This window comes from Sabethes cyaneus, chromosome 3 (assembly GCF_943734655.1).
Source record: "Sabethes cyaneus chromosome 3, idSabCyanKW18_F2, whole genome shotgun sequence".
In the NCBI taxonomy this organism is placed as follows: Eukaryota; Metazoa; Arthropoda; class Insecta; order Diptera; family Culicidae; genus Sabethes; species Sabethes cyaneus.
In genome coordinates, this window is record NC_071355.1 from 58,563,466 (window position 1) to 58,582,732 (window position 19,267).

Consider the following 19,267-nt stretch of genomic DNA (forward strand, 5'->3'; position numbering starts at 1 on the left):
ATGAGGAAAAAAATGATGCCCTTAGTATGTTCATGAAAAAAAGTTATATGGTTTTGAACAATAATATTTTTATTGCCGTAGGACTACGTCTTATCGCAGGGTATCAATAACTTATTTGCACCGGACGTATAGCTCTTCGCGGACGTTTTAAACTTAAAATGGTTGCAATCGTTGAATAATGATAATAAGTCAATTTCTAAAGCATTTACAATCAATTTTTTCATATCGAAAAAGGGTCTCGACTTTGGCACGGTTTCGATTTTGACAACATAGACGACACGCATTTGTTGCCAAATTCGAAATCCTACTGTATACGAAAAAATATATACCACTAAAACACCCAATTTAACTGTTTTACTAAACCATTTTAATTTTGACAAACCATCTTGCTACCACCAACGAATTCTTGTACTTCACATTGCAATGCTAGTATTTATTCATTTTAAAGTGTTCATTTGGACCAAAATTATAATCTAGAAAAAGATTTTTCACGCTGATCTTTTCAATATATAAAGGGTAACGGTAACAGTAGAAGAAAGTTATAAAACAAAGATTTTGATAGTGTCTCCAAGGTGAGACAAGATATGAAGAGGAAAAAGCGGAAAATTAGGCAAGGGAGGGTCATTGAAGTAACGCTTATTAAGTATGTATAACGTTCCTCTTTACCCAAGGTATGTTAGGGAATATTTGTTGACTTGTGGCCACTTCTGCGTCGGTTCCGGAACACCCACAACCAGGTCCCGGGAGACATTTTTATATTTTTGGAGATAGTTCATTTTGCGGTACATCAAATCACATTGGCTTGATAAAATAAGATTAAAGGAAGTACATTGAGGACATTTTGGACCCAAACGACCACTTCCTCATCGGTTCCGGAACATCCGGTACCCGGTTTTTGAGGACAATTTTGAATTTTAATATGATTTATCCTGCGACACGTCAAATTAAATCAGCTTGATAACATAAGACTATTGAAAGTAAAATAAAAACATTTTCAAGGGAAATGGCCACATCAGCATTGATGATTGGTAGGGATGCTATACCGGTTTTACTGAAACCGGTTTTACCGGTATTACCGGGCTATTTTCCAATACCGAATTACCGGTTTTTCCAAGACAAAAAACCGGTACTTTCGGTATTGTTTTGCATGATCAAATAACAACTCAAGAAGCCTGAAGCGCTGGTAAAACTTTTAAAGCACGGGGAAACCTAAATTCATGATTGAAGGTTCTACAAATAATAACTCAATTATGTAGTTCTACCATAGGGAAAACCCTGAAATACCTCACCGCTGTTAGCTTAGAGCCGGAGTGCCTCATGCTTTTTAAGCAGTCTTCCCCATTCAACTCGTTCCAATCCATGGGCTACTCGTCCCCAATTTCTCAGTCGTCTCAGAAATCGCAAATCACTATCGATCTGATCATGCCATCTTGCATGTTGAGCTCCTCTGTTACTGGTGTCGATGGGGTCGTTGAAGAGAACTGTTTTCGTTGCTGAGAAACAAGGATACGCTTCACTTAAGCGATGAGGAATTCATGTAGAAATAAGAAATTTTCGCAGTGCTAGAACCAGCCTTGGCTTCTTTCGAATTGCTGTACCGGAAAAATTACAAACTCTACGAACTACGAACTCTAAAACTACTCTCGGAACACCTTTCAAGTATCGCACAACTGCTGTTCGAGTTACTGTATTGATAGAATTTCAGAGAGAGTTCGTATATTTAAATTTATTCGTTTTATAATTAGCCGCACTATGTGCAATGACTTTATAATATTCTTCAAGGCATCAAGGATGTTTTAATAATAAAATAAAAAAAGTTTTATTACTTTAAAAGTCAACGGAATAAACTCAGAAACCGAGCAGACAGAGGAACCAAATCAACTGAACCTTCAGTTATAATTTATCATAAATGTCAGTATCTAAGCAGCTTATTAAAAGCTCTTGAACAAGGGTTTTCCTACGCTACATTTCTAATTTATCACTAGGAATTATTCTTTCTTTCTCTGTGGAGACCGAATGAAGATTCTCTGCCTCCGGAAGTTTTCCATTGAAATTTGTTCTCGTTTAAAAGATGACAAGGTAAATTCTCTTCGCATTGTTAAATATTATTTTTTAATGAACTAGTCAATTAACTATGCGACAGAAATTGAAAATCGTTGATTATGGAAGGATCTTCTTCAAATCATATGATTTTTAAATATAGTTTTCAAGAGTTTACTTTTACCGGTTTTTTACCGGTTTTACCGGTATTGAATTTATCAATACCGAAAAACCGGTTTTCAAAATACCTCCCGGTATTGGCATCTCTAATGATTGGGGCTATTTTTGTATTTTAGGATAACTCATCTTGCGACACATCAAATCACATCGGTTTGATTAAATAAGACTGATGGAAGTAAAATAAGGTCATTTAGAAGCCAAATTGCCTTTTTATCATCGGTTCCGGAACATCCGGAACCTGGTTCCGCGGGACATTTTTGGATTTTGAAATAATTAATCTTGCGGCACATCAAATCACAACACCTTGATCAAATAAGACAGTTACAAGAGGTATGAAGACAATTTGAAGCCAAATGGTCATTTTAACATCGGTTTCGGAACATCGGGTGCACGGTTTATGAGAACATTTTTGGATGGGATAATTCATCATGCGGCACATCAAATCACATTGGCTTGATAAAATAACACTACTGGAAGTACAATGGAAAAATTTTGGAGCCAAAATTATCATTTCACCATCGGTTCTGGACTACACGGTTACCGGTTTTTGGGGACATTTTTAAACTGCATGGTAATTCATCTGCCCTTAGATACCCCGTTTCACGGTTTATTATAAATACTGGGTACCAGATTATATGCGACTGACGCCCCATTGTACTTCCATTATTGCTATTTTATCAACGCGATGTGATTTGAGGTGCCGCAAGGTGAATTATTTCAAAATCCTCTGAATGTCCTCCGAAACTGGCACCGGATGTTCCAGAACCGATAATAAAGTTGCCATTTGGTTTCTAAATGACACTGTTTTACTTCCATCAGTCATATTTTATTAAGCCGATGTGATTTGATATGTCGCAAGAAGAGTTATCCTAAAATACAAAAATGTCCCCAAAATCTGGGATCCGGGATCCAAATTTCCCCTACCGTCTCTCCATCAATTGTAGAACCACCGTTTCTACTAATGTTTCTGAATTTTAAAGTATTCCATAAACTATTTATGTTTTTTAAAAGATTAAACCGAGAAAATAAAATACTCCGGAGAAAACGGTAGAGTTCCAAATTTATGCATGCACAAATATCTTCATTTACGGCAGCTCTGTCCGGAACCGATGCAGAAGTGGCCATTAGTCAACAAATATTCCCTAATGTACCTTGGGTGCCAGGTTTTGGACCTTTCAAACAAGGTAGAGAAAACGAAATTCGGTTTGAAAATTGATGAATGAGAGCAATTTCAAAGCTTGGGTTGTTTTCAACCTCAATGCATAATATGTAATTTTTTTTTTGCTGTGGCTCTTCTAGAAGTCGCTGAAAGTTGAAACTCCCCCACAATGCTAGTTTTCCAAAGTTAGGAAAAGTCTCTAGCTCGTTCCGTTACTGAGTTTCAAGCTTTGTAAGTATGCCGATGGGTCGAAAACGACCTCAATACGCTAGGAAGGTTAAATGTAGACCCAAGCTGCTACAATGTTTGTGCTACAATCTAATAGGGCACACCGATTTTACAAATTCACAAATTGGCTTGCTGCCTATTTATTTTAATGAATCGTGAGAGGACCCATGGTCAAGTAATCTTACAATAAATAATACCTACTATTCAAAAGTTGCCTCCCGTGATAGTTCCAACTCACATTTGAGTGGTCCCTATCGAAGACCTCTTGTTTCGTATAGTTGCTTCATTTCTTTTTCGTTTGATATATCCATACGTAGCCACTAGAAGGCCGGTACAGTGAGTGAGTAATCGATTTATTCACCCGCTGCAGTTCTTCAGGTAGGTATGGAGTGAAACGATTTCGTTGAGAAATAAAAACAACAAACTTCAAACTATGGTGCCGCTGAATGCGCCCCGAAAGGCACTGTACATTGTGAGGGGGAGAACAAGTGCAAATCCTCTACGATCGTAAAGCTGCATCGGATGTGTTTTAGTGTCGATTTGTTTTGCAGTCAAATGGACAAATACATGTTATTATTGTGCCGCTGCGGCCCGAAGGCTTTCAGTTGAGCGCAACTTCGGAGTAGGTAGGTGTCGTAATATCAATCAAAATATGTGAAGTAAAATGCCAGTGACAATCGACACCACAAGAGAGAGAGAAAGGTGATATTAAAAGGCAAATGATTGATCGAATCATTTAATTTCAGTTCAGCGATCTGGCTTACTGCTGAGCGGTGAACCAGTTTTAGCGTATATCTCACTACTCGATTTATCCTATAGGTGGGTCACAATGATATAATTCAAACTGTTAAAAAAGGAATGAATAGGCAAAAATTTTAAAAGTAAAAAGGTGAAAAACGAAACATGGAAAAAGACTAAAATGCAGAAAAGTACATGGTAAAAAAGATAAAGATACAAGGAGAATGTTTGGCTGCATACATCGCTTCTCGTAATCCGTATAAAAATATCTACCGTACTCGACGAATATTTTTTTTGCCATTTCTTCCCATCATTTACTAAAAGTACTTTTAAAAACAACGGCCGTTCAAAAGCCACTGGATGCACATTTCACCGGGGACAACATTCACTGTTCCTTTCGAAAAATAAAATCATTCTCCAACAAGTAGCTGTGTAAATGACGGGGGCACGGCTTCTTCTTCCATGCTAATAATAGTATTAATGCCGATCCTACGCCACCTCTAGCATTTATTGCTTTGCCAATATAATCTCCCCCGGTGCTGGCTGGTCTGATGGGAATCGGTGCAGTTCGAAAAATGTTCCAAACGACCGTTGATTGCCGGTTGCTGCGGTTTTTGGGTGTTAACCGAAATTTAGACTAACTATAAGCCGGTTGGGTGACTGGGGTAAATAAATAAGTCAACTGATTTTATCAATCTTCAATACTAGTCCACTATCAATGATCCACTTGTTGCGTAAAAGAAAAAGTGTAAATTATCCTGCATAATAAAAAGTGCACCTTTCTTGTTTTGTCTAGTTTAGTTTGCCACATCCGATATCAGCTCTCTTTCTCGTCCGATGCATAAATTTCAAATACTGCGTTTCGCATTTCTTCAGCCTTAGGTAGATCGAAATCTACTTCTTCAACTCGAGCTGGCACAGTTCAGTTCAGTGGTTCAGATTTTATTAATCTGTGTAGTTGCGTATGCAAACCAAACACAGCTTGTAATCACTGTAGGGTGACTTAAACAAATCTGCCTGGCTGTGAAATGAGTTCAACTCTCGTGAGGTGAGGTTAACTTTCTTCTCGAGTCGGTTGAATGTGGGCAAATCGAACAGTTGCCGTTTTTTTCTGTTGCAAGTCTTACGCAACAATCTGTGCCACAAGAGGATAATGAACGCAGGTTTCGTGACAGTCCTGATGCTGTGAGTGGTTAGTTTGATTGCTCTAACTCTAAGGGAAGCCCATCGTTTTCGGAGGTGTGCTGGTTAAACATGTGTGGCAGTAAATATGATTTATTGTAATTGTAGCGGAATGATTGCTGTTAATGGTTCTGTTTTCGCTTAGCCGGCCCGATGGTAATGAGGGCACCTTTTAAATTGACGGCGGAGACCAATTAAATGTCGCTAGTAATGTCAGGCAATCAATAAACTACAAACATTATAAACTAGGCAGTGGCTCTGAGTTGGGCTCATGTAACAGATAAGAACTTTAGTCGATTAGAGGCAGTATGTCCAATAAATGGGCTGATTTAACTATGGCAATAATTGCAGTACTTTTGTGCTCTTTCGACTTTTCTCGGCAAGATTTGTACATAATCCTTCTTGTTATGACCAATTAAGGGGGCATAGTACCTTTCACACCATATTTTTTGCCTTATTTCAAATTTTTTTTCTAGATAACGCGAAAGGCTAATAGAATAGGGTTTTTTGCATTCAAAATATTGCATTTTTTACTAATATTTACAATTTTGTTTTCATATGGGAACCTCTTCCCCTTTTCCTTAGGGCTTCTTCAAGATAGTCATTCAAAAAAAAAATGAACGGCGGTACCATGGATTGGCGGTGGGGGGCTTATCCGAATTGAAAAATTCCAAAACGACATGAAAGTATCATAAATTATCTCGTGTTTGACCCATCCTTTCAAATTCGAACGCATTACAAAATGGCGGACATTTACACATAAATGTAAGGTTTTTAGTCGAAAAAATTGACTTTAAACATTTCTAAAACTATAAAAATGGCAATATCCAAAAGAGGATGGGACAAACACTAGATAATTTTGTTGGCTTTGAAACGAAAAAAAAATCATGAGAATTGCTTGAGCCGTTCTTGGGATATTTATGGTACCGTGAACGTACCATATTCTGCGCAGTTAAGACATTTGTATGATTCCTCCGCTATTATAAGTATTCTAGAGTTAAATTGATAACGTTGATAGCAGCAACATGTAGTGCTACGGTCTATAATATATGGTAAAAAACATGGGAATTAAAAGTCGACCAACAATTGAGTATATCTTTCGTTTTGTAAACTTATCCACTGTGCCTAATTCTGCGCACTCTCTTGCCCATGTTCCTAATTCTGCGCATGTTTGTTCCTAATTCTGCGCACCTAAAAAGTAGCAATAAACATTCATGCCATGTAGTTTATGTCTTTATACGCTAAAAGCACGTCAAAAATCCGACATTAGCCATTACCATGATTAAATCCATGATCTGGCCTTCTTGTGCTGTCCAGGTTGCACAGGAACATTATTATCATTTGGATTGGCTTATTTTAAATATTTTATTGTCGATAACGTGAAGGGCGAGTTCATTCGGGTTTTCTCTATACTGAACATTATACTTTAGACTAATATTAACAATTGTGTTTTCATATAGAAACCACTTCCCCACTCCCTGACAGCTCAATGAAGTTCGACTGTCAAAAAAAATCAGAAGACATGGTTCCATGAATTGGACACATTCCAAGCGCATCTATCCCATGAGAGCAAATTTTGAAAGTAGTAATATTAAAAATATTTGTATGTAGTATGTTCAAACATACTATAAAGCTTACAAAAATCCTGAATTGTCATACTGTTTATTGACAATTCATGCTAAAATGCACCTTACAAGTGGGAGGTTAACAATATAGATTTTTTCATCATTTAGGCAAGGCTGCAATTAATTCTCTGTCAATAGTTTTAAGCCAAAATAATTTAAAACTGTATATCGTCAAAACATGTTTCATTACTAGGGTAACATTTTGTTCATACAGAGTTTTTTAAAAAATGAAAGCATTTTCCAGATAAGCGGCCTTTAAAAACAGATACTTTTATAATGGTGTCCCGTAACGAAAATTTTGCATTTATTTCCATATACCAGAGATTATAATTCCGAATTTTTTGAAACTATGGATTTTCTTTAATCATATATGTACAATCAAAATCGCGCTGTGCTTGACTTTTGATAAGCATTTCTATGAAAAATAAAATAGGTGCTTCAAAATGGTGTCCCGTAACGTTTTGTTTAACGCAAAAAGTAATTGAATGAAAAAGCACTTATCACATCATATTTCAACTAATCTTTATCGACGATAACAAATCTATTATTTTGATGACCAAATGCAAGTAAATATGTATTTATTATAAGTATGTATAAATATTATTACAATATAATAATATATTGTAATATTAAAGAATGTGCGGTAAAGACGGGCACCTCAAGATTAAAATTCAATATCATCACAAGTATCTCTGTTTGATATAGCCATATACTACTAAATTTTGTTCAAAACTTATGCTTTGACATCAAAAAAATTACCTAGTAATCATATTTTTTAGACATTGTACAGAAAAACGGACACATTATATGAAAGGTGGACACCGCAAAAAAAGGTGTAATGCCTGATGAGTAATGGCTAACAAGGTATGATACCAGTCGTCGTATGTTCGAATCTCGACTGGATGGTGCTGCCAAAGTCAGTAGAATCGTTGAACAAGCCCCGTAGAGTGATTTATCTATTTTGGGCAGACGTTGCGCGTACGTTATTTTGGACATTTACGGCAAAATCAAATAGAAGTGACCAGAATAAAGTACGCGTAAAGCCTATCCAAAATAGACAAATCAACCTAATTGTTTTGTACTCTAATAACTAGCTGCTCGACAAAGGGTAGCTCCAGGCAAAGGGTGAACATGTGCATTCCATAACCTCTGTTTACTAACTTCTAATCCTACGTCCACGTGTTGCCGGCTGGGGTACGCAATCTCGGTTGCTGTAGGCTAACAGTGAAGGGGACAGAGTGGCTTCCTCCCAACTTAAGGTGGCAGCCACGTCAGTGAGATAGGGACCTGAGGCTAACAACCCACTGTACCCGAAAACAAAAAAAAAAGAAAGAAAGTCTCTCGATAAAGAAGAAGGGTTAAGCCTTAAAGATATTTATACCTAACGCCGATTTCGACTTACTTCAATACTTTATCATTAAAATACTTGAATAGTCTAAAAATTTGGAATTCCGTTTCTGAAAGTTGTTTAGTCAGCTTTTTTAGCAATTATAGTGGTTTCGCTAAGCACACTAGCAAGAAAGCCTAGCCCAGAGAACAATTTTTAGCTTGCAAGATGCATAGTAAGTGTCGTACTTCGAACGGCATCATTTTCAGCTACTTTTTATAGCGTTTCTTTTTTGAAAGTTATCATGACCCTTTTCAACTGTTTTATTTTTTTTTTATATTTTATTTAACTGTTTTATGACTGTATAATAATTTGCAAGGTATCAACAAAGTTATTTTAAAGAATAGGCAAACTTAGTCTTTTATAGCAACTTATGTTATCGTTATAGTTCGCATCATGAGTTGTTAATGTTGCATGAAATAGTAGAGTTGCTTAAAAACTTTTAAATTTATGCGTTATGATACGTTAACTGATACGTCGGAAGTAAAACAAAATACCTAATTTTTCGAATATTTGCTATTTAATACTATTTTGGCATGCAGCGCAAATAAAGCATACCTTTCGCATCAAGACGAACCTTATTTACCGTTTTAAATTTTTTCAAATAAAATTTTTGAATTTTGTTATTTTGGCCAAAATCATGCAAAATCTTACATAGGGGGAGGGGGCGATTAGTCAACAATGGGGAAAACTCGTTACATAATTAATGCACAGCCCCTACATTTTAATTACTAATGTGTCCAAACCCTAAGATTAGGCAAGCATTTCATTATGATACTTCAGTATTATAGTCCTCCCATGGGTATTTCTTTTTACCTGAAAGTAAACTTTACCTTACATATACTTCGTTACGTATGTCTTATTACCAGACTATAACACACCAAATCAGTACACTATTGTTACAAAATATAGCGAATATAGACCAGATACAGAAAATATGACGGCCTGAACAGAAATCTAGAGAAAATAAACCATATAATGCAGTTTACTTTTTTCGTTACGGGACACCATTTGCAGAATACCGTTTGCCCAACAGCGCATGGTGTCCCGTAACGAAATGATTTTTATTATATCTTAAAAACTAAACACAAAACCTGAATATACCTTTACATTTTGAGTTTCAGGCTGCCTTCAGCTAAAAATTTTTGGAACATGTCGACTTTGAAAAACTTGAAACAGAGCAGAGTTTTGCAAATGTTTGAATCATGTTCAGAATACGCATTTTCTGCGATGGTGTCCCGTAACGAAAAGTATTCCGCCACTATTCAATGATGCTTATTATAATAAATATTTCGCCCTCGTATTGAGAAAGTACTACTAAATAGCAGCTCAAAACACCTATTTTGAAAGATTTTCGTCAGGCTGTTGGTAAAATATGAACAATTTTGCTACGAAAAAACGGTTGCTCATGGTGTCTCGTAACGCTGGAATGTGTCATTGGCGTTCGTAGGTTTGGACCCCGAGCCGTAACGCAGGATTGCAATCAATGCAAGTTAAAGGTTCTACTTGAATTTCTATGCCTCTATACCTCAGCCATTTGGGAGAAGTTGCGTATTTTTTCGCGATTTCTTCATAGGATACATTACTGCGCAGAATTTGGAACATGAATAAAAAATCTGTGCCTAAATCTGCGCACTACTGCATCGCATTTTTCCAACGAAAACAAGGCATGCAATCACTCTTTTTGCCTAAAACATGACTAAAACTAATTATTCTTTCTAATTATGCTGGGTAATTTGATCATTGCAAAGAATTTCGATCATAATTTTGTTAATTTTCTAGAAGGACAGTTTTAGCGTTGGCGCTAACGACGTTGTTTTCTGACATATAAAATACTTTCAGTTTCACTTTAATTTATTTCGCTGTCAAATATTATGGCCCTTTTGTGAATAATGGCGTAATATTCAACAGAGATTTATAAAAAAATAACACAATGGCCATAGTTATGCACAATGTTGAAAAATACATATATAAAGAAAAATGCGCAGAATTAGGAGCTGCGCAGAATACAGTACGTTCACGGTATCGACTTTCAAAACCTGGTTTCCAGAAAATCCGCAATAAAGTTTTCATTCGCTGTGTAATCGCTCCAGACATGCGCGGTATAAATAGCTGTAACTTTGTCAATTTTTGGAATTCATCCAAACGACGCCAAATACATATAGTTAAAATATTAATCTTTCGAAATAAGGCCATTACAAATATTTTAAAAAGTTTTTGTCCCTCCGGTGTTGGGCCACTGAAGGGGGGAGGGGTAGGCAAAACAAAACAAAGAGAATTTTTTAATCGAGCAACAAAATGGATTTTAGGCATTTTTATTTTAAGTTTAAACGTGAAACCCAAATCTATTCTTGCTTTTAATATATACGTTGTTAATTTCCATGTAAAAGTCTACGAAATAAAGACAAAAACCAAACAAAATTTTTTGGCCGATTTTCGGAAATTCCGCTGTTTGAATTTCCATTTCTATTTCATGCTAAAAGCGTTTAAGCGCTAAACTCAACTCGTACACTCATTTTTCAAGTTTTCAGGCTGTAGAACCCACAGACAATTGATTTTATAAAAAAAATTAACTCATATCCTACAAATTATTTTTTTGCCCCCCAATTTTTCAAGCCAATTTCTAAGGGGGGGGGGGGGCGGGGGGTGGTTGTCAAAAACTTTTAAAATGATTTGCAATGGCTTAATCAATAAAAAATATCTGATTTTAAAATATCTGTGTTTATGTTTGAAAAAAGGTACTATACCCCCTTAAGTTAATTTATTTTCATTTTTTATGTAAACTGTATTTGCAGCATCTAAAATTAGACTAAAATTAAAGGCGAACAGACAATAATGCTGTATGGCAAATATGTCACGGTATTACCTCTGGTTTTACTATGGTATTACGCAATACGAGTCAAAATACATTTGTAATCTATACCTATTAAGAAGGATTTCTGTCTGTCTGTCTGTCTGTCTGTCTGTCTGTCTGTCTGTCTGTCCGTATGTTCCTTATAGAATCGAAAACTACTGAACCAATCGGCATGAAAATATGCATGTAGAGGTTTTTTGGGGCCAGGAAAGGTTTTAGTGATGGTTAGAAACCCCTCCACTCACTAAGAGGGGGGGCTCCCATACAAATGAAACACAAATTTCTGCATAACTCGACAACTAATCAAGCAAATAGAACAAAATTTGGCATGTGCGTGTTTTCGCTGACAAGAATTTATTCTATGGTAAATTGAGACCCCTCCCCTCTTTATATGGGGAATTATAACTCCTCTCCTCTTTAAAAGGGGGGGCTTCCATACAAATTTCCTCATAACTCGAGAACTAATCAAGCAAATGGAACCAAATTTGGCATGTGGGTGTTTTTGGAGACAAAATTTTTTTCTATGATGAATTGGGACCCCTCCCCGTTTTAGGAGGGGGGGGATCCTATACACATGAAATACAAATTTCCTCATAACTGAAGAACTAATCAAGCAAATGGAACAAAATTTGGCACGTGGGTGTTTTTGGAGAAAAAATTTTTTTCTATGATGAATTGGGACCCCTCCTCACTTTAGGAAGGGGGGCTCCTATACAAATGAAATACAAATTTCCTCATAACTCGAGAGCTAATCAAGCAAATAAAACCAAATTTGGCATGTGAAAGTTTTCGAGGGCAAGAATATTTTCTATGGTGAATTAGGACCCCTCCCAACCTTAAGAGGGGGGGCTCCTATACAAACGAAATACAAATTTCCTCATAACTCGAGAACTAATCAATCAAATGGAACCAAATTTGGCATGTGGGAGTTTTAGATGGCAGAAATTTTTTCTATGGTGAATTACGACCCCTTCCCCTTTTAAGAGGGGAGCTCCCATACATATGAAATTCAAATTTCCTTATAACTTGAGAACTAATCAAGCAAATGGAACCAAATTTGGCATGTGGGAGATTTTGGAGTCTTGAATTTATTTTACGATAGTTAGAGACCTCTCACCCCTGTGGTAGGGGGATGGACTCTCATACAAATGAAACAGAAATTTTTGCGAAACTCAAAAACTAATTGAACTCGAGAAATTCGAGACTCTTCCATAAAACATTAGTCAATACAAGACCACAAAAACTATCTATAGTAACACTAGATCATTCAGGACGAGACGGTCGCGAGTGTTGCCGGTGATCCGCCGTCGGAAGCGCCGTCCACTGGGGGGCTTGCAAAACTCGAGATTGTGACAAAGATCATCCGAGATTCATGATTATGTACAACACAGGTTAATTTGTGGCAATACGAAGTTTGTCGGGTCAGCTAGTTAGCTATAAAATCATAATAAAACTGTCAATAAAGCAAATTTATTGTGGTTGCTTATATTACCACGATAAAACAAATTGGCTGCACCACGTCTCTTATAAACTTAACATACGTGTGACGCTGCAATACAATATACACACCAATTGAAATTGATCTTATTATGGTTGCTTGTCAAACCGCAAAAAATCTGTTAGTTATATAGAGCTATTAAAACGGTAACACCATGACCAATATGACCAATCAGATTTATAGCTGCTATTATGAAGAATATTAGAGTTCAACACCGAAATCATTTTTTATGCGAGGCCATATTGCCATATTCTAGTACCATGCGGTATCGAATTCCGTACAGCTTCGAAATCCGTACACCTAATACAATTTGCTTGATTATATGTATTAAACAGTCTAAATGCAAAATATTAATAATAGGCCTAGACCCGTGGTTTATTAGCATTACGTCAATGTCAAAATATAGGTAGTAGGCCACGAAATACAAGTAATAAAAATTAAAACGTTAATGCCTATCAGATTTCCTTCTAAATTGGCTGTGTTGTTAGCAATTTGCTAAGAAAATAACTTCCAATAAAATGAATAGTAAAGCGTACTTGAAGTGATTTTTCTATTTCAAATCCCGAAAATCAATTTGAACTAAGGGTGTTTAGCGTTCTACAGCTTAATTTCATTCATTATAGCATTGAAATTATATTTATTCATCATAATTAGTACTGTACGGATTTTGATTCAGTTTTATTAGTTGAATCTAAATCCGTACACCTGTGCAGTATCCTTAGCGATCCAACTCTATTCTATGTTTTGCCAAACAAAATGGAAACAACTAAAGCTAAATATATGTCGATAAACTGGAAGATGGTAATTACCATAATATATGGTGGATAATCCTTTAATAAAGCATCGAGATAGTTTAAGCTCCGGACACTACGATAAGAGCTACTATATTGAATTGGTACTCTCGAAATACCGGAGTCTCTTCTGCAATTTTTCAGCTTTCCGTATAATTTGCAACAAAATTCAAGAAAAAATGTTATATATTGTTTATAAGTGAGGTTAATTTACTTTAAAATGTTAAAAAAGTTTGTTTCTAAGCCTAATATTTCCTGAGGCATAAGGAAAAGAATGTAAGAACATTTAACACAAACGAGGTTTTGTTACAAGTGGGTGATCCCATGGATAGAGGCAATATTTAATCAGTACCAAACCTGATATTTTTACTTTCCGACCGAAAATGAACAATTACCCATAATTTGGCTTAACAACAAAAAGATTGATTCCTTGTAGTGTTCTTACTGTGCGTGTGAACGACTCTTAGATGAGCAGGACTAAAATACAATGCGTCAATTATCGAGAAAAGCATATTTTATAAAGCAATTAGTCAAATAAAGAAAAACAACTTAGCCACAAACTTTAAACTCATTTCGATCAAGCTTTCAGGGATTTAGACACAAAATTATGTGGACTTTAATAGATTTTTAACATAGTGTACGGATTTTGAATCAGGCATAGAAAAGTGTACGGATTTTGAATCAAAAGCTGCACATTTTGTTCTCGATTTTTTATAACTAGGATTAATTTTAGCTTCCTGTTATTCCAAATAACGTTAAAATAAGCATTATACTGTCAAAAGAAAATATGACGAATTGCTTATTACAATATCATAATTTTATATTGACCATTTAAAATTGTCTAGTTCTTAGGTGTACGGATTTCGATACAGCACGGTATTCTGTTTTAGTTAGCAAAGAAAATTTTATCAAAGCAAAGTGTTTTGCAGAAAAAAAGTTATTATTAATTGGTTTTCCTGTCACAGGAAGCAACTAAATTGATTTAGCTAGAAACTGAGATCGACTAACTTGATATATTTATTTTGTTAAACCAACCAGTTTTTGAAAATTGCATAATTTCTATGGCGCGTTGATTTTATCCACCTATTATATCAATATGCACGATAAAATTTAATGCGCAGGTGTTGCAAACCAATGTAAACTGCTGAAATTTATCAATTATTCTATGGGATATTTTATTAATCGGTCAGGATGATCTGAGACTAAAACTTTAACTTTTCTGCTCACAAATGTATTTTCAAGTTAACAAAGTTGGCGAACTGATTTAGCTTTAAACCTTTGTAGCGAAAAGCTTCATCAAATTATGGCGGTAGCTGTCAAGCAGCGAAAAGCACAATCGGTTTTATTGCTGCTTTCAGCGGAGCGTGATAAGCCTACTTCAGCTTATGACCTGATTCTTATAGAGGTTATGAAAAGCTTCTGAAGAATGAGCCACTTGGTCAGATGACAGTTTTATAGCGATCATCAAAACGTTCTGGTGCAGGCCATAGTTTTATTAGCGGTTTTATGGAATTGATCATCAAAACCACTAGGGTTCAGTTCCGGCGTAGTGGTTAGCATTCACGCCTCTTACGCCGAGGACCTGGGTTCAAATCCCAACCCCGCAGAAGTCACGACCCAAGCTGTTAAAGTGACTATAATCTAACAAAATAAGAGCACTAGTGGAACGTAATAAAACTTAAAATTGTTACTTGGGACATATCGGTACGAAATTATTCGTCCAAATATGTTCTATTGTTTGCAGTTGGATGACGCTGGGAGGGTCGGCGGTAGTCAGTACAACGATTATCTTTAGCAGGTCCATATCCTCCAGTGATCTTTTGACATAATGCACCGAGGTCTTCAACCATAATTGCCCGCTGTTCAGATATGGTCGATTTCGACTGGCGCATTCACATAACAATGTTCATTTTGGCGAGGTACTTCTTCATCGATTGGCTCCGACTTCCCAAAGGTACGGAAGGATGAGGGCACCTTGCTATCGGTGTCCCTTTTCTACTACGTTTAAACTTTTTTCCAGAAGGTAGAGGATGTTGTATGTGTCGGATCGGCTACATCCGGCAAACACGAAGTGCCTCACAATGTCCCACTTCTTCACTCTGGGCTGCAGCTGCCAGTACGAAGAAAGCATCGAGTAATTGTTTGACTGTTTTCTTCATAGCTACTGCAATTGTTAACGCTGTGATATGATTCCTGTACACAATAGGGTTACTGCTATTGGCGGTGGATTTATCACTAATTGGCTGGGTTATCTCATGAATAATCGCTAGAATCAGTTCATTTTTTATGCATTTATTATGTCCGAAAATTAGCAATTGTCGACAATTATTTGCGCTATATGGTATATGTTCAATCAAAAATGGGGTACGTTTTGGGTAATTTATATTTAGCGATTAGCGTTTAGTGATTAGCGAAATATTTGATTAGCAGATCGACGAAAAACATGAGTTAAACCCGAAAAAAAATAACCATAGCACGAAGATAAAAATTATAGTAACAGTAAGATACAAAATACAGGAAAACAATAAAACTTATCGTCAGAAAAGATAACCAAACCATCAAACTTATTGTAGTCCACCATAACTTTTATGGCTTTGGAAGATTCTACCATAAAAATGACGGGTTGTTAAGTATCTAATAATTTTTTTAAGCAAAATACAAAATATAATTAAAAAAGGCAGTAAATTTGTAATGAAATATGACCAGTTCTATTGCTTAAAATATGAAACGAAAATACGAAAAAAAATTTGAATTTAAGAACTTTTACAATGACTTTACCATAAGTTCCAATGTCCACAATAAAAACTGTTGTAGATGAATTGTTTCTACTACAAAATTTATTGTAAATTTTTTTTATGGTTTGGTTATCGTTTCTGACGATAAGTTTTATTGTTTTTAGTGTATTTTGTATCTTACTGTTACTATATTTTTTATCTTCGTGCCATGGTTATTTTTTTTCGGGTAACTGCTAAGTTTTTTAATATTGCTGACTTGGAAAAATAGCTGGATAGAGCCGTTGAATACATGAAAACAAAAAAGAATGCTGCCTGTATCTTACCAGGCGCTCGTTCAGACAGTTATTTTTGCATGAAAATCAGAATTTGGGCGTCATTGAGTGTATCAGCTTGATAGCATCGTTTGAGCTTGATAGCACGGTACGAAGTGCCCGTTTGAGGGTCAATTTGAATATAGGGTGCGTACCGCAGATTGCCTCCCTTGTGCATGCCAGTACTTATCAGGATTATAGGCTTTCGGAAAATCAGGTTCAAACCACCTTATTTTTTTCTAGAATCGATACAAAACAACAACAGCAGCTGTTGCAATAGAACCGATACAAGAGGCGGTGTACACTTTGCAACGCGATGCAACAAGCTCCGGATACCGGCCAGATAGGCAACATTCGCGTGACAACTCTTGCTCACTCACGTGTTGCTCTTGTCTGGATATAAACATTTTCCAGCGCACTATGCGCGTCAATGGCAACAACATAAACAAACAACATTGCGACGAGAGAGAGAAATGCGATCAACCTGCCATCGGTCGTCGGTTGTCGGCGTCGCACCAACCGTGGCGGGTATGTACGGAGAGCGTACTTATCGCGCGCGCTGTGCTGTTTGCTACAAACATGTGCGCGCACAGCCTCTTACCAGCCGGTTGCCGCCGGCTGAAACATAACCGTCAAAAATGAACGGATATAAATTGCTTAAACACCCTATCGGACCGTTTCAGTCCGGCATCGAAGGTTGGGCGTGATAAAAGTGAGCGCGCGCGCGTTTGACGGGTTGATTCTGCGAAAGGATCGTCGTGTTGTTGATCTGGTTACTGGAAGAAGTACACGTTCGAGTTATGAAGCTGGTAATTGTAAACTAACGGACTTTGAAGGATTAATTGACCGAAGCGGATGTCGGTGATTTTTTGGTGAATTAGGAAGAGAAAAACTATTCTACCGAAGCATAGTTAGAATAGGTGGAGTGTGAAACTAAGTGGAAAGTGAAATTGCTCAAACAGCATGAAAATGGTGAGTGATTAAAGTCTGCTTCAAAGTTCAGTAGCTTTTTAAAGACAGCAGGACTGTAGTTGAACTGTATGATTTGCCGTATCAATTGACCAAAATGGGCGTGAAAAGTGAAACAATAATTCTGCCAAAAATTAAAAATAAACAATGACAGAATGTAAAAATTGAAAGCATGCGGTGCTCAGTTGAAAATTAAAAACTGTCATCAGCACAGCGGATTAGAACGATTAAGTGTCACTTAAGTTAATATTCGTTCCCAAAGGTTCAGCATTTATGACTCGAGCGGCACGTTCCTCGCAATTGTATCAAGAATTTGTGTTCAACCAAGTTACGTTACCGTTGTTTTATTAATAATTCCGAAGCGTGTGTTGATGAGTCCGTATAAGAAGAGTTCTGTTTATAAGTTGACTTAAGATCGCTATGAAAATGATGACGTGTTCTTGCATACAAACGCCTTCAGGACATATTGAGGAAAAATGCTAATTTTTCAAATAATCGAAAAATACCTGGGAGTCTTAGTAGAACACCGAATATGTGAATAATAATAAGCAGGCTTATTCAACAGTTATACTGCGAAAAGACAAAGTGCGGAATACAGAAAACCACCTGGACGATATCATTCAGTAATTCCACACAAAAATTTTGCCGAAAAAAAATTTGCTCCGATTTTCCCATTTGAATATTATTAGAATTTTTTATTTGGTTTCTAAGGATATAAAATCCTAATTTCAGAGTTAGGGTGGCCCTAGAAACGCGAATTTTACCTACCTTCCAAGCTTTGAAAAGCATAACTTTTGAAACACTGGGTCGGTTTTAAGGATTGACATGGCAGTTGTGGCGCTTAGAGACAAACCAAGCTGAAAATGCGTGTCAAATTCGATAATGCGTAAAATGTTTTCGGTTAATTGACTCGTTTATAGAGAATTGAATTATTTCGAAACAAGTTTTTCTTTCAATTAACTGCTTTTATATTGACTGTTAGGGTGTCCTCTGTTCAGATAGGGTCCAAAAAATCATCATCTTTACCATCTTTTGAAAATCATCTGTTGAACCACTAACCACCATAGTGATTTTTTTTTCGAAAAAAGACTGTCATCTCAATATCTTCAAGCTGGACTAGATACATATTTTTTGTTTCCAAAAGAAAATTATAAGAATTTCAACGGTATAGAGTTTCTTCACGGCGCGCATACGTTTGCAGTTTTGGTCAAGCAAAGGGTATTCAACCTACTTTTTTCCTTGATAATTATTCTGTGAAAATTTGCGTAAAATTATCTTGTGTTTTGAGCTATAAGAAACAGAGGGGTGCTCCAAACAAATGTCAAACTGTTGGAATTCATATAAAACATAAGAAATATGAGATACTTGATTGATGATAAACTATTGAATTTAACCCAGCGGAATCCAATGATTGCTTTCATTGAGCAAATTAGGGTAATTTACCATTTTATCAACACAAATTTTCATTTAATAAGAACATCAAAAACAACCATGCGTCGCAAACAAACACGCTGCAATAGACCATTTTATATGACAAGCGACAAGGTAACGTGCTGATATTGATGTTGCA

At 36.3% G+C, this 19,267-nt stretch overlaps 1 protein-coding gene across 1 annotated transcript in view; it reads left to right on the plus strand.

The window, feature by feature from the left end:
• The first annotated feature begins 8,004 nt into the window (after positions 1–8,004).
• LOC128739619 (ataxin-2 homolog) overlaps positions 8,005–19,267 on the plus strand; it is a 59,272-nt gene continuing 48,009 nt past the window's right edge. Inside the window, 2 exon segments of the mRNA XM_053835114.1 lie at positions 8,005–8,016; positions 16,972–17,256. Coding sequence (XP_053691089.1) covers positions 8,005–8,016; positions 16,972–17,256 — 297 coding nt within the window.